At 35.7% G+C, this 16,464-nt stretch overlaps 1 protein-coding gene across 2 annotated transcripts in view; it reads right to left on the reverse strand.

Annotated features, from left to right (window-relative positions):
- Positions 1-16,464, reverse strand: part of PCDH11X (protocadherin 11 X-linked) — a 790,467-nt gene that overhangs the window by 328,184 nt on the left and 445,819 nt on the right. For both annotated transcript variants that reach the window (XM_021933048.2, XM_021933047.2), the window contains one exon: positions 13,288-13,317. In XM_021933048.2, coding sequence (XP_021788740.2) covers positions 13,288-13,317 — 30 coding nt within the window. The remainder of the gene's footprint in view (positions 1-13,287; positions 13,318-16,464) is intronic.

Here is a 16,464-nt window from a genome sequence, read left to right on the forward strand (position 1 = left end):
GAGTTGAAAATATGAGACTATTAGTATGTCAACATCCACAATTCACTTGTCCTCAGTTTGGGCTCTAATTGAAAGAAGCCGTGTGACAAGGAAAGCATAAAACCAAATTTCTGGAGATTATAGCTCCATATCTCATAGTTTAGGACTCTTAAGTTTAATCGATCTTAATTCTTCCTATGCATTGTATATCACTAAACCACATTGCTATCTGTTCTTGTTTCATACTGACTAGTTCTATTAATCATATTTCCAGATCAAACTTAGTAATGATAATCCACATTACATACCCTAATCGTGTGCCAACTGCCTGGGAATGCTTTCAGTTTCCTTTTTAACTGGCAATTTTTCCCCAATGCATGTATATGAACACACATAAATTAAAGTCAGGTAGAAATAGAGATGCAGCTTTCTAAATGCTTGCCTTTATGAAAATAGTAGTTTTCTGCGTATGTTTCCCGGTGTACTTTTGTGTATGTATGCATGTGTATGTGTGTTTATAAGAAGGACAAATCTGAAATGTAGAATAAGAAAAATGATTCAATATGACCTTTGGTTCAGAAATGAAAAGGGGTTAAGTTGCTGTGGAGATAAGTAGCAAGATGATGATGCCCAGAAAAGTGCTGCGAGGATGGTTTAATGATTGCAGTTTACAAAGGGCCCTCATTCACTTATCACCACTCAAGTACCATCACAACCACTAGAAGACTTAAGATTCAGCTAGTTGGAACACAGATGCTTCTGCTTAGAATACTGTAGAGGGAACTCATTTTGAACTTTACCATATACTTTAGCAGTTCCTTGATTCATTTGCTGAAAACAATTTTTATTTTTCCTAGCTCATTGATTTATTTTGGCATTGATAGTAGACTAGCTTTCAAGTTTTCCCCACATTTTCTACTGTAAACGGTAACGTTTGCTCCCCAGTTTACTAATGTCAATATTTTTTAAAAAATTATATTAGATTAATTACATTATGTTTCAAAGGATTTGGTTGTTCAAAGTCACTCAATTGTTTCCTCGCTTTCTACCTAGTTTTTATTTAGTTCTACAGCATTGCATGTTCGTATCTCATTTAATTTGGGACATAATTCTCCAGTTTAACTGAATGTGAAAGATTCAGAACTGGACAATAAAGTATGCTCATGTGTCAGTTAACGATGGAGATATATTCCATTATTTATTTATTTGAGATGGAGTCTCACTCTATTGCCCAGGTTGGAGTGCAGCGGCACAATCTTGGCTCACTGAAACCTCCGCCACAGCCTCCTGAGTAGCTGGGATTACAGGTGCGCACTACCATGCTCGGTTAATTTTTGTATTTTAATAGAGACGGGTTTGCACCATGTTGGGCAGGCTGATCTCAAACTCCTGATCTCATGATTCACCCATCTCGGCTTCCCAAAGTGCAGGGATTACAAGCGTGAGTCACCACTCCTGGCCAACAACGGAGATACATTCTAAGAAATGCATCATTAGGCGATGTCTTCATTGTGCAAAAACCACAGAGTGTACTTACACAAACTGAAATGATGTAGCCTACTACACACCTAGACTGTGTATGTTTGCGTGTGTGCTTTTGTCCATGTTTTCATGTGTACGTGTATATGGTGTAGCCTATTGCTTTTAGTCTACAAACCTATACAGCATGTTAGCATGTTTCTGTACTGAATACTGCACATAATTGTAAAACAATGGTAACTATTTGTGGATCTAAACATATCTAAAAATTGAAAAGGTACCGTAAAAATACAATATTATAATCTTATGGGACAACCCATTGTATAAGTGGTCCATCATTGACCAAAACTCATTATGTGGCACATGATTGTATAGGAGAAATTCACCTAATGAAAAGTAACAATGGCTTTTTATTTATCCTAAATCTATAAGATCTGTAGTTAATTACGTTGAAATATCAATATTTTGGACCTTTAAAAACGTGAAAAATACTCTAGGCAAAAACCATTCATATATTGCCAAATACGTACCCTCTAATACACAGGCCAAGTAATATATTCCCAAGTAAAAGTTAAATATATTGGCAAGTAAAAGTTAACAGGAGCTTTTGTTTAAAAAGTTTAACATTATGGTTTCTGCCATGAATTTTGAATTTTTTTTTCTATTGCAGGTAGCTTCTTTTCTCAGATTTCTAATAGGATTTCCTGTTTTGTAATACCTCCTACAATGTTATGGCTAACCTGAAGAATAATGTGTTAAATCAATGTAATGCCCAAACAACTTTATATAAGTATTACAAAGATAATAACTTATCGTTGACAATGATACAAAACTATTCTGAAGTTATGCAACAAACAATTCCCAGAAATCACCTTTATTACAAAATACGAAACAGATCTGAGACAGTTCCTTTAAAGCTAGAGATTTACAAAATTGCATTCAGTGCTGACTATGGAAAATACTAAGGAAGTATTTGTGATTTACTCCACTACACATTTATTTTCAGGAAAATAAAGAGGGTAACCTGTCTTGTTAGTAAAGAGATGCATCGTTTGAAACATTATGCACTTCAAGAAGAAAACCCAACTCTTAAATCAATGTTTAAAGTATATTTGGATGACAATAGGTTTTATTCATGAATAGTAAAACAAACTGTTAAAGTGTGTCTGATAAATATACTAGGCTAAAAGGAATCAAATATAATGGGGAGGAGAATGCTATTTGAACAGAATAAAAATGCAATGGCTTATATGACTGAAAAAGCTAAAAAGAGGCCAGGCACAATGGCTCACGCCTGTAATCCCAGAAATTTGGGAGGTTAAGGCGGGCAGATCACCTGAGGTCAGGAGTTCGAGACCAGCCTGACCAACATGGAAAAACCCTGTCTCTACTAAAAACACAAAATTAGCCAGGAGTGGTGGCACAAGCCTGTAATCCCAGCTACTCTGGAGGCTGAGGTAGGAGACTTGCTTGAAGCCAAGAGGCAGGGGTTGCAGCGACCTGAGATCGTACCATTGCACTCTAGCCTGAACAACAAGAGTGAAATTCCATCTCAAAAAAAAAAAAAACAAAACTATAGTGAGACCACCAGAACATAAATGCTCCAAAACACAAGCATAAACAAGACATTAATATATCTTAAACAAAGGTTAGTGAATTTATGGAAGCCCTTACCCCTAAATGAGTAAGCCAGATGGAGAATCTAAGTATATGTAAGTGGAATTTAGTTTTACTCAAGAAGGATATTATATAATAGGTTATTATAGGAAATTAAGCTAATTGTATCAAATGGAACTTTTAGTTAAACAACTCTTTTTCTTTCTAGACAATGCGGTCCTTGATGTCAAAGTGCCACTTCAATTCCTATAGATATCTTCATCACCAAGCACTGGGTTTGACACATAGAAACCATTCCACATATGTTTGTTAAATAAATGACAACACATATTCATTAAATATTTACTAGGCTTCAAGTGGTTTGTTAGACAAAAGCTACAGGAACCTATAAGACTTGTTGAATTATTAATTCTCTATATCCCAACATTAGACTGCAGAATTTACCACTTTAATGTCTCTAAAGCATAAAAATTAATTCTGGAAATTTCTTTTAAGCAATAAAAAAAATTTCAAATAAATGAGGAAGATTAGTTTGACAGTGATCCTCAAGGAATGAGCTAGGCAATCGACTAGTATATTTAAAATCCTTTGGTGAAATGCCACCTGATAATTAATTGCCAGAGACTTCCCTGTGAGATCCCTGTGAGTTAAGTAGGAGACTTGTCCAGCTCAAATATTAAATGTATAATGAGGAACAAATACATGAGAAGTAAATGAACACAAGAAAATATGCCAAAAATAATATATCTAACTTAGTGGTTACAAAATATGAGATTTATAAATCAGAGTTCTTTTTCATAAATGGCTCAATATCTGACACAGCAACCCCAGCTAACTTTATTGGAGAAACACATCTTCAGAAGAAAATTTCTTAACTTTCCAATATAAATGCCCTTGATAAAAAAGGCAGACATCTAAGTCACTACTACTGATGACTCCATTTATATTTTATGTCGAGATACTTTTCCATCCACTTTAACATCCAGATACTTTGTCATAAAACCAGAAAAGATATTTGACTCAATACCATCATGTATTGTCAAATTTCATCCACCTCCGTGAGTCTGATCTACTGATACCATTTCTCTGGACATTAATAAATAGTTGTTCCAGTCTTTAAATCATAATGCTTAAGGGACATATATGAAATAAATTGTCTTTAGGATAATAAAGAGTTCTTCATGCTTGAAAGACTCAATTAAAATTCTAGTATTTTAATTACAATAAAGCTTTCACAATTATGGATATAAAAACATTATGGAAAGCCAGCATCTTTGCAAAACAGCATGGTGATGAGGTTCAGGATATTCCACGCCAAAATATGATTGTAAGAGACAAGAATATTGAAGAAGGAAAATAGGGTCTGGAATCAGGGAACATAAGGCTGATTCACACTTCATCTATGACAGGAAATATTCTCTCCATAGGGTGTAGGTCAAGTAAATGACTTAATAACTTACTTCATCCTCTCAATTTACATTAGGGCATGCCCCAAGGAACCAATGGAGTTATCCTGGGGGTACTTAAACTCCCCCAAAATTCTGTAACAGGACGTTTGAGCCCCTATGCTCAGGCCCACTCCCACACTATGGAGTGTATTTTCATTTTCACTAAACCCCTTCGTCTCTTTCTTGCTTTGTTTGTGCCTTTTTCTCAATTCTTTGTTCAAGACGCCAAGAACCTGAACATCCTGCACTGTTAACAATACGTTACCTCAAAATATGGCTCATTGACACAAAGATTTCTTTAGAGCTGTCATTTTGAGAAACTGCAGACAGGAGAATTTCTAAGAAGTTACCCTTTTGTAAAAGACATTTACAGTTATAAAGGAAATCTCCATTTGTAAGGGTCCCTCCCTGCACCAGGAAGAAAAAGATAACTGAATTCCTAGAGACTCTTAATCAATGAAGAAGACATTGACTTAAATCTGCACAACAAACATTACCTTTGCTTCATGGTGTTTTTTCCGGCTATCTCATCTTAACTGGACCTTTCCCCCACACCCTTCTTTCTTTGCTTCAGAGAATCGCGGTAGTAAAGCCTGAAGTTTAAGACAACTCTTTGAGATCTGCTCTAGGGATTTACTCATGTCTCTGGATTATTTTCTGGGAATAGAAAATAAAAACATGTGACCCCAATTCACTATGCCAAAAGGAAAAAATTAAGCTCAAATCTGAGTTATGCAAGAAACTGCCTTTCCTTTTGTTCCTCAGCAGATAGCTACAAATAAAAGGTTAAATAGCTCCACAGGTAGCTACTCTATGTTCACCTTATCTTAGGTAAAGTGCTAATTTACTGAGTTTGAGAATAATATATAATTGACTTTTCCCCTACTTGTTCCTTTTGCTTACAACATGTGGATTCCATAATGTGACTGTACCCTCCCTCTTTCCCCTCCAGCCAGTTCTTCGCCTTTAAATATCAAATCCTTCAGAATCATCTTTGGAGAAAAGCACAGACCTCCCTCCTAGGCATGTCCTTCACATTGGCAAAATAAACTTCTAAATTGATTGAGACGTGTTTCAGATACTTTTTGGTTTACAAATTGGTGACCAATGAAGGGAACTCTGAGTGGAGGGCTGATATGTTAAGAAAGTCCTGTGGCTTGGTCGGGCGCGGTGGCTCACGCCTGTAATCCCAGCGCTTTGGGAGGCTGAGGAGGGCGGATCACTTGAGGTCAGGGGTTCGAGGCCAGCCTGGCCAACAGGGTAAAATCCCGTCTCTACTCAAAATACAAAAAATTATCCGGGCTTGGTGGTGGGCACCTGTAATCCCAGCTACTCGGAACAGGAGGCTGAGGCAAGAAAATCACTCAAATCTAGGAGGCAGAGGTTGCAGTGAGCCAAGATGGCACCATTGAACTCCAGCCAGGGAACAGAGCAAATGCAAAAAAAAAAAAAAAAAAAAAAAAAAAGTTAGGAATTGAAAGATACAGAGGAAATATGTACTTAATGAACATGAAGTTATAATCTAGATGTGAATATTATATTTACATATACAAATGAGTAAAAGAGATCACAGAAGGTTTTATGGAAGAAAAATTTCCAGAAAAATCGAGAGAAAAGCAGTGGTTAAAATATCAAATGTAACAGAAAGTTTGGGATGTAGGAAGCAGAAAATCTTGCCCAAATTATAAAAGGATTCCACTTTAATCAGGAGGGGAATATAATTAATTATAGCAAGGAATATGTGGTGAGAAAATGTAGTTAGTAGGGGGGAGATGAGCCCCTCAATTTAGTAGTGAATTACATCAATATCTAGCAAGGGTAGCTGACTTAAGGGGAAGTCTTTTTATTTTATATATTTTTTTATTAACAAATGACTTTTACATATTTTTAAATATAAAAGGGCAGTGGCATTTAGGAAGGGACTAAAGAGCTAGATATTTCAAGATTTCAGAGGGAATAAATGAGAGGCTAGAAAGGAACTCAGAAATATATTGAGGTTACAAAAATTGTTTCTATCTTAGGATAGTAGGATTTAAAGTAATCTGCTGGTAATTCAGCCTTGGAAATTGTGAAAGAAATTCGAAAATAGTTGAAAAGGTTGGGAAAATCATTCAAAGCATGAGATAGAAAGGTAATGAGAGGAAAATAAAAATATTTCAGAACAATAGCTAGATCCCAACTGAAACTTAGTGCTATTAACGTGTAGTAAGCTAAACCTTCAGTATAATTTTTTTTGTTTTTTTTTTATTTTTTTACCTAAATGCGCTCAGTGGCTATGGATAATACATTCTGCAAGGGTAATCTACAGTTGGAAACTGGAACTCCAAACAGAGAAACCAAGGATAACAATGATGAGATGGAGAGATAAATATAACCAGGAAGAAATTTTATCAAGTGGGTAAAATGGAGAGGGACTGAGTAATTGGAGAACCTACTGAATGGAAAGCTCAAGCTAACCAGACAGGATGATATAAAGCAGTTAATAAACTTGTGATCTTAAAAAGGGAGGACTATGTTCAAAATTATGGAGACCTTGAAATCACATGAATATAAGATCCAGGGAATGCACATATGTACATGTAAGAATCACAGAATTGAGAAATGTAGTATACAAAGATGTAAAACAAACCTGATATTCACCTGTGGTGATGGCTACATTAACAGTTGTAACACTGAATGCCAGGTTTTATTTTTAGTAGAGACGAGGTTGGCCAGACTGGTCTTATCGGCCCCTGCGCCTGGCCAGTAAGTATAAGTCTTGAACAAGCATGAAACTAGCATAGATGGGGAATCCCAAAAGATCAAAGTGTCCTTTACATTATCTGACATTTTTTGCCACTGACCAAATTTTCAGTCATTACCATTGAGTTAAATAAATAATCTATTTCAAAGCAAGAAGCTGTTAAGACCCTACAAAAGGCCTCACAGTGTACCTGAAGTATAATGTCCCTAGAAGCGCATAGCCATGGAACATATGTAGGATAAAGGGAAATTAATTTCCTTAGGTGATAATGCTAAATTAGAGCTCTTAGTGTGATTTATTTTTTCATAATACTAATGAAACCCAGGCTGGTCAACATGGTAAAACCCCATCTATACTAAAAAATACAAAAAATAGTTGGGCATGATGGCAACATATCTGTAATCCCAGCTACTCGGGAGGCTGAGACAGGAGAATTGCTTGAACCAGGGAGGCAGAGGTTGCAGTGAGCTAAAATCACACCACTCTACTCCAGCTTGGTGACAGAGTGAGACTCTGTCTTTAAAAAAACAAAAAAAAACAAAAAAAACTAATAACACTAAACTGAATGTTTAGTATGGAAAACTGGCAAAAGAAACAAAAGAAATAGTATTTATAATCGTGCAGATTTAGCCTCATGCATTTGCTAGATCATAATACTCCAAATAGTAAAGTGGGAAAATAATCCTTCTCTAAAATAAGATATGAGAATGTATCTCTTCAGAAACATGCCATTAGAATTTGTTTTATTTAGATAACTGAAAAAATCTCAATGTTACTGCTATGGTTTGTATATGTCCCCCAAATTTTATGTGTTAGAAATGTAATCTCCAAATTCACACATGATGGAAGGTGGGGCCTTTGTGGGGGCATTAGAATTAGATAAAGTCATTAGGGTAGGGCCCCCATGCTGGGATTAGTAGTTTTATAAGTACCAGAGACACCTAAACTGATACACACGCTTGCCTTCACACCATGTGATGCCTTCCACCATGTTATGATGCAACAAGAAGGTCCTCAGCAGATGCTGGTACCTAGATATTGGACTTCCCAGCCTCCAGAACTGTAAGAAATACATTTCTTGTTTTATAAATTACACAGTCTGTGGTATTCTGTGATAGCAACAGAAAATGAGCTAAGAAGGCCGGGCGCGGTGGCTCAAGCCTGTAATCCCAGCACTTTGGGAGGCCGAGATGGGCGGATCACGAGGTCAGGAGATCGAGACCATCCTGGCTAACACGGTGAAACCCCGTCTCTACTAAAAATACAAAAAACTAGCCGGGCGAGGTGGCGGGCGCCTGTAGTCCCAGCTACTCCGGAGGCTGAGGCAGGAGAATGGCGTAAACCCGGGAGGCGGAGCTTGCAGTGAGCAGAGATCCGGCCACTGCACTCCAGCCCGGGCTACAGAGCAAGACTCCGTCTCAAAAAAAAAAAAAAAAAAAAGAAAATGAGCTAAGATAGTGCCATTCTGCATTCAAAATTCTAAATTATGCTTTTAGGAGAATTTCGGAAGCAGGAACCTCCAAACATATCTGTACTATTGCACAAAACAGCAGATGAAGAAATACCTTGGAGACACCAGCAAAATGGGTATTTTAATATATGTTGAATCAAACATTTTCATTGGCCCCCTCATCTTTATGTAGCCTTGGAGCAAATAACTACACAAATGCCAGTAATCTGGCCAATGACAGAGAATGGACAGATTTGCTTTTACTTGCTTCGTTACTATAGCTACTCTTTCTGTTATCCATTATGTGAGCCTAAAAGAATCCGCTTTTTAATTTACCTCAGGCAGATATAAAGAAATCAGAAATATACTCCTCAGAGAATCTCAGTCAGTTCTGTTTCTGCCATATTCAGTTTAGCACTTTGGTGAACATTCTCTTTAACAAGACTGGCCGTTTGTGAAAACCCTAAGGGCAATTTAGTCTCAGGCTAAGCCAAACTGGGAAGGGATCTTGAAAAAAATGTCTACATGAATGTTCAGGTTAATGTTAAACAAGGGAAAGCTGGTAGGTTGAATAAAAAGACCAGTTTGTATTCATGCAAGGAAATTTTTAAAACTATTAACAAGGTTCAAAAAATTATAATTCTTTTTTTACTTGAAAATAAGTAGGCCAGGCTCGGTGCCTCATGCCTGTAATCGCAGCACTTTGGGAGGCTGAGGTGGGCAGATCACTTGAGGTCAGGAGTTCGAGACCAGCTTGGCCAACATGGTGAAACCTCGTCCCTATTAAAAATACAAAAACTAGCCAGGCCTGGTGGCAGGCGCCTGTAATCCCAGTTACTCGGGAGGCTGAGACAGGAGAATTGCTTGAACCTGGGAGGTAGAGGTTGCAGTGAGCCGAGATCGTGCCATTGCACTCCAGCCTGGGGTCAAGAGCAAGACTTCGTCTCAAAAAAAAAAAAAAGAAAAGAAAAGAAGTACTGCTTACACTATTCAATCACAGGTGGCCATGTGTTGAAATCTGTTCTTCCTCCTAATTAGTAATTAGCCACATGGATACCAACTGGTTAAAGAATGAATGAACTATGACATGTGGCATTTCCTTTTTTTCTGCTGTGATTACCACTAGCTTATCTATGAAATATAACATAATCTTTTAAGAGGGGGTAGAAAAAGTGTCTATCTTTGTAACTTAAACCTCTGATTTCAAATCCAAATATAGGTCCTATTTGGTGAGTACTTTGAAGTCATTTACACTTAAATCTAGAGAAATCATTGAGAAATTATCTTCTTCTTTGATGTTTTAGACACTAAAAGATAAAGAATTCATCTAGATACTTCATTCTTAGCTAAGATAATGTGTTGCCTTAGTTTTTTACAAATGCAAGAACCTTATACTTTCCCATACTCTGAATTAAACTGAACATAAAAGCCATATTTTATAATTCATAAAAAGACTAAAAAGGTGAAGTTCAGGAGTTCAAGAAATTAATTTAACTTTTTATAGAAACATTTGCAATAAATCTCAAGTTAATGAATATTCTGACACTTAATATATTTAAAGTTTATAGCTTCGTGAATTTAATATCCAAAATACCCTTCAAAAGGTATACATAAATGCAATGAACCAAAAATAAAGGACACCAGAGTACAGACCTAATCTCCATAGTATACGTTAACCATATTATATTAGGCAATGTATGGGATGTATATAGACTAGTAAAAATGAGTTAATGATGGGTCTGTAGCATTATTGTAGTTGACGGAAATAACTTTTTAAAAATTACTATTCCAGAAACATCTTTAGCGTATTTATAATGTTAAGTATATTAAATGTTACTACTAAAACACAATAAAAACACTATTTTAAAATAAAGGGATTATTTATTTTACGATTCCAAGTTGTTATCTTTTTAAAGAGAGAATTTCTGGAGACAGATTGCCTGAATTCAAACCCTGGTTTTTCTACTTGTGAGCTCTGTAACCTTAGGCAAGCCACTTAAGCTCAATGTATCACCATTCCTCATTTGTAAAATAGCCTAAAGGATTATTGTGAAGATTAACTGTATATATATATATGTGTGTATACACATTCCTATATATATGTATGCATACCTATATACACACACACACATATGTATATGTATACACACATGCACAAACATAGAGCCCTTGGAACAGAGTAAGCAGATTCGTATGTTTTTCTTTTTTTTATTATTATGCTTACTTTATTATAAAAAAGCTACTGAAAAAAATAATAAACTTTCACAGTTGCCCATTTTTAACCCTTTGCTTTGTTTTCACCCAAATTTTGTCAGGTTTTTTGCTTTCCCACAGGCCCCTGAGCTTGGCTTGACACCAAACCTGAGCAACCACTAAAAAAAGTGGAATATGTCCCAATCATTAGCTTCTCAGGAAATCAGGTAACAACAGACACTTTTGAGCCCACTCTCTTGTTGGTCCAGCTTCCTCTTTAAAGATTCTGCTTATTGGCCGGGTGCGGTGGTTCGCACAGGTAATCCCAGCACTTTGGGAGGTGGGGTGGGAGGAATAGTTGAGCCCGGGAGTTCAAAGCTGCAGTGAGCTGTGATCCATCGTGCCATTGCACTCCAGCCTGAGCAACAGAGCAATACCCCATGCCCTACCTCCAAAAAAGATTCTGCTTATCTCTGCTTGCTTGACCTTCTTGACCTTATAAAGAAAAGCCTTTTCTGTTGAATTTTGAGATCCTTGCAGATTTTTAAAGTCATAACCTTCTCCCTATTGCAGTATTCTTTCTTCTGAACAAAGTCTCTCTCTATGTCTGTCCAGATTTGTTTTATTTGACCAAAAAAAAAAAAAAAATTGTCTTCACTAAGAACCTCTTTTTCCATTGGTCCTTCTATTGATTATTTACATATTGAAGTGTTTTATGTTGAAATGTCATGACTTAGGAGTTTCCTGACCTGGAACATGGGTTCATCCCAGACTTCCATATGCAGGATCCTAACTTTTAAAACAAAGACATGTCCTTATTTACATTCACTAAGCTAGAAAAATATTTCCAATATGAATCTTCTTCAAAATTTCAATGTTGAACTAACTGAGCCACAAGTTCATTTCCAAATTCACCAGAATGGTTAAGAATGTTAGAACACAAAATCCCAAAATCTGTAGACCTCCTCTCTCTTTCATTCTTTCTCGTTTTCTCTAAATATACACATAATATAATATATATACACATATTTTATACACACACACACATATAATCACACCGTACATAGTAGCAGCCAGTGACATTTTACTACCCTTGCTTCCCTCCTTTTAATTGGAGATCTTGTCTATGAACTTTTGTCTTCTGGGAGGAGCTGACTTTCAAAAATTCATCACTCCAAGGCCACACTGATACTCAGTGTGATTCAGATAGGCATTTGAAAGCACTCCGAAAGATATATTGATTTACAACTCTCTGATGCTGTTAGTTTAGTTTATCTCTCAAACATTAATGAAAATCCCTTTTGGCATTGTATTCAAACTCCATTTTCCATTAATTCTCACACTTGATAAAGACATCTACGGTGAACAGATTACTTTCCGGCATAGCTTAGACCATTCTCTGGCAAGTGCTTTTTCAAACATAAAGTTTAGTCTCTTAAGCTAGAATAAGATAATTTATCTTTAAAATTATATATATTTAACCTAGCAACAGCAAAGGTAAGATTCTGGTGCCTAATATGGATAGCATTTAAGGCTTACTGAATTTAATATCCAAAATGTCTTCCATCAGAAATTAAGATAAATTCATTTATTTAAACCTCAAAACATAGTAAGAAACTAAGGCATAAATGCTAGGAAAGAAATGTTAATAAACAACTGGAAAACTTTATTTTTAGTGGTAGTGCAGTTTAACTAGTGAAGTTATTTAACAATATGTATGAGATAGTTTATTTGTTTAACAATAGAAACATAAATTTTTCTAGAAGACTGAACTGTTCATATACATTAGGTTGGTGCAAATGGAACTGTGGTTTTTACAGTAACTTTTAATGGCAAAAACCACAATTACTTTTGCACCAGCCTATACTTGAGCAGAACTTAAAATTTTCACATTGAAGGATGACATTCCAAAGTCTAGTTTCTCTGAGATCATCATTTTGCTGATTAACCATGTTTAGTTATATAATTCTTCTCTGTGACCCTATCAAATATCATGATTTGTATTCACTAACTTTCTGCTGTCACTGCTAAAATGTGAATTAACACTAAAATGGTTCCTTTTTTATTGCTAGCATTTATCATAAAATAACTGTATTATCAGAACATTCACAAAGTGATGCTGTCAACAGTATGTTGTTTTGGCATCGTGGGAAAAGAAAGTATTGGGGGAAAATAAAATAAAATGAGACTCAAAATTGTTTCCAGAACTGTGTGATACAAAATGTGAAAACAGCTCAGCTTGACTCTTTTAAAGTAGAACCATAACATATGTTATCCTAAGTACTTACAGTTTTAACTCCACGGACTAACTACTGTAGCTTCACACAGTATAAACACAACATTTCAAAATCAATTTTCTTTGAAATTTGCAGTCTTACCTTTCCTGCTCCTTTCCCTTCAGATTTCCGCTGATTTAGGATAAAATGGAAGCAAGGGAAGCAAAGGAAAATAAAACAAAACAAAAACAAAAATTAGCTCAAATTTGGTTACTGCAAATACATTTTTTTTTTTAAAAAAAAAGCATGTCAACATTCCCAGTGCAATAGTACACAGTTTTGTTTTTCTGCTGAAGCTACTTTCATCTCCTACATTCTTCAGTGGTTTGAGTAAAGGGATGTAACAGCATTGTAAATTTTGTGCAAAAACATGAAGAGCCACATACAAATTTCAATTGGCATAAAAAATATATGCTTAGCTGACTTATGCATTAACCAAGAAAAAGCACCCTTCCAATTAGATATTCTGTTATGATGTCACTTATTTTCTATCCATTTTTAATGAATGTGTCTTTATTTCAAACATAAACACATTTTTAAATTGAAACAAGAAAAGCTAGGCTCATTGAAAATTCATGATTTGGGGGTAAACATAAGAAATGTTTATACAGCATCGGGATACTATTGCTGAATTTTAAATCAATAGTTTCTGTTGTTCATAGGGGCATCTTAAATCAACTCTGTTCAACTAAATCTTTTTTAATACCATCATGGAAGTCATTCTTTTCATTTTATTTAAGACTCTTTTTCTCCCTCAACCACTTTCAGGAGACAGGTTAAGTTACTTTTTGAGATACCAGAAACATATAGACCATTTGTCCTTTTGGATTCGTTCTCCTTTGTAGAGAACTAAATTACTGAATTAAAAGTGAATCAAATGTCAACATGTCTAGCTAATGCTACTCCCAAAAGTATGTTTTCCGCAATCTTTATCTTAATTCCCCGTTCTTTTTACAGTTATGCAAAAGTTCCTTGTAGAGTCTTCTTGAATACAGAGAATCACAGAAAATTGTCAAGAGGGTAGGCGTGAATCTGAAATAAGGGTAAATACTAAGAGAAATGGAGTCAACATAGTAAGAGGATGCATGCTTTCTCTCTATATTTATTTTTTTTTAATCCAGCGGCTTATTCCCAGACCAAGAAAGTATATTTTTTTCTGTCATTTTAATGTAACTTGAGTTTACAAAATTGAAATTGAGGTAAGCATTCAGATATAGGCACAAATCTATTATTCAAGAAAATAAAGTATGCTTCTTGTCCTTCCACTTCGAGTGTTTATTTTTAGCCCAAGATATTCTTATTATCTCTCTGCATCGATTAAATTCAACCATCAATGGCTGAATGATAGAATTTAATTTTCTGTGAAGTCATAGCCTGAGGATAATGCCTTGAGTAATCTCTTCCAAGAAAGTGTCCTTGGATTTTTCTGTCTTTAAACAATCACTACTTATATCTCTCTTTATTATGAATGATATACTTAAACAATAGATCAAAGTATTTAACTTTTCAAAAGAAATAATCTCAAGGACTATAACATCACCAAAACTTTAACCATATCTAAGAATATAACATTAAAAAAAATCTTCTGTTTTATAGAAACACAAAGGATCTTTTTGTTAGTTTCATTATAAATTACTTTCACAATCACAATAGATTAATGTTCAATGTTTCACCATTTATCACAAAGCAATCCAAAAGCATTAAAATTTTTAGTGAGCAAAGTGAAAATCTAAAAATGTGAAACACATCTATCTTGGTAAATTATTTCATGAATTATTGAAAAGTTAATGACTTTTTTTTTTTTTTTTTTTTTGAGACGGAGTCTCGCGCTGTGGCCCAGGCTGGAGTGCAGTGGCGCGATCTCGGCTCACTGCAAGCTCCGCCTCCCGGGTTCACGCCATTCTCCTGCCTCAGCCTCCTGAGTAGCTGGTACTACAGGCGCCCACCACCGCGCCCGGCTAATTTTTTGTATTTTTAGTAGAGACGGGGTTTCACTGTGGTCTCGATCTCCTGACCTTGTGATCTGCCCGCCTCGGCCTCCCAAAGTGCTAGGATTACAGGCGTGAGCCACCGCGCCCGGCCGAAAAGTTAATGACTTAACCAACATTTAAGCTAATGAAGAAGTTGGGGTGAGCATTTCCTTTCCTTCTCATTTTACTGAAAAAGAACAACTCCAGAATGTGTTTATTTCCCTAAATTGTATATTTTCATTAAGAGAATTGCTTATGCTGTGCTACTTTTGCCCTTGTTTGAGAATTTCTATTGAGAAAAGCCTAAAATAGATAACGTGGGAAATATTAACACAATAGTCGTTGCATTTATCCGCACCACATAGACACAACACAATCTGTCAAATGAGTAGCTTCTAGTGCATGTCTACTAAACAAGCATTAGAATGAAAAGAAAGTACAGAAATATATTGGCAAGCAGGCAAGTAGCTTGGTAAATTGATACCCAATTTGATTATAGAAACACTAAAAAAAAAAAAAAAAAAAAAAAAAAAAATCAATGCTGCAAGGAGAAAAAAACATGATGAAAAGCAACTGCTGTTTTCGTAGAGATATGGATTTTTATACTCTTAGTTATAAACTGGCCCTGAACAGGCAACATTAAATTAACAAAATAATTGTCCAAATTAAATTATATATAGCGAGGAGTGGGATAAAAGTTAATGTATCTGAATGTCTACTGGCTCAGTTTTTGCACAATATACATTAGTCATGGAGTGTCATATGTTCTTATTAACCTCCTAGTGTGAATAAATTCTAACACTTACTACCAATAGGTGAATATTTCCCTTACTGCATCTAAATTTCTAGATTGACAGAGCTATTGCATGCAACTAATGTAAAAGAGGGACAGAATGTAGTGTCCAAAATAAGTTATGAGAGAGTGGAGGCAGAGCAAGATGGTAAAATAGAAAATTCCACTGATAGTTGCCCCAACAAGGAAAACAATTTAACAACTGTCTACTCAGAAAAAACACCTTCATGAGAACCAAAAATCAGATGAGCCCTCATAATACCTAATTTTAACTATGTATCCCTGAAGGAGGCATTGGAGCAATAGAAAAAAAAAAACAGTCCTGAATCGCTGACTCCACCATTCCCCAACCCCAGGCAGAGGAGGCATGATGCAGAGAGCATCTCTGGGTGCTGGAGGAGGGAGAACACGGCAATTGTGAGGCACCAAACTCAGTGCTGTTTTGTTTAAACAGAAAGGAAAACCAGAAAAAACTCAGCTGACACCCTCCCACAGAGGGAGCATTTAAATCAGCCC

The sequence above is a fragment of the Papio anubis genome, chromosome X, assembly GCF_008728515.1.
Source record: "Papio anubis isolate 15944 chromosome X, Panubis1.0, whole genome shotgun sequence".
NCBI lineage: Eukaryota > Metazoa > Chordata > Mammalia > Primates > Cercopithecidae > Papio > Papio anubis.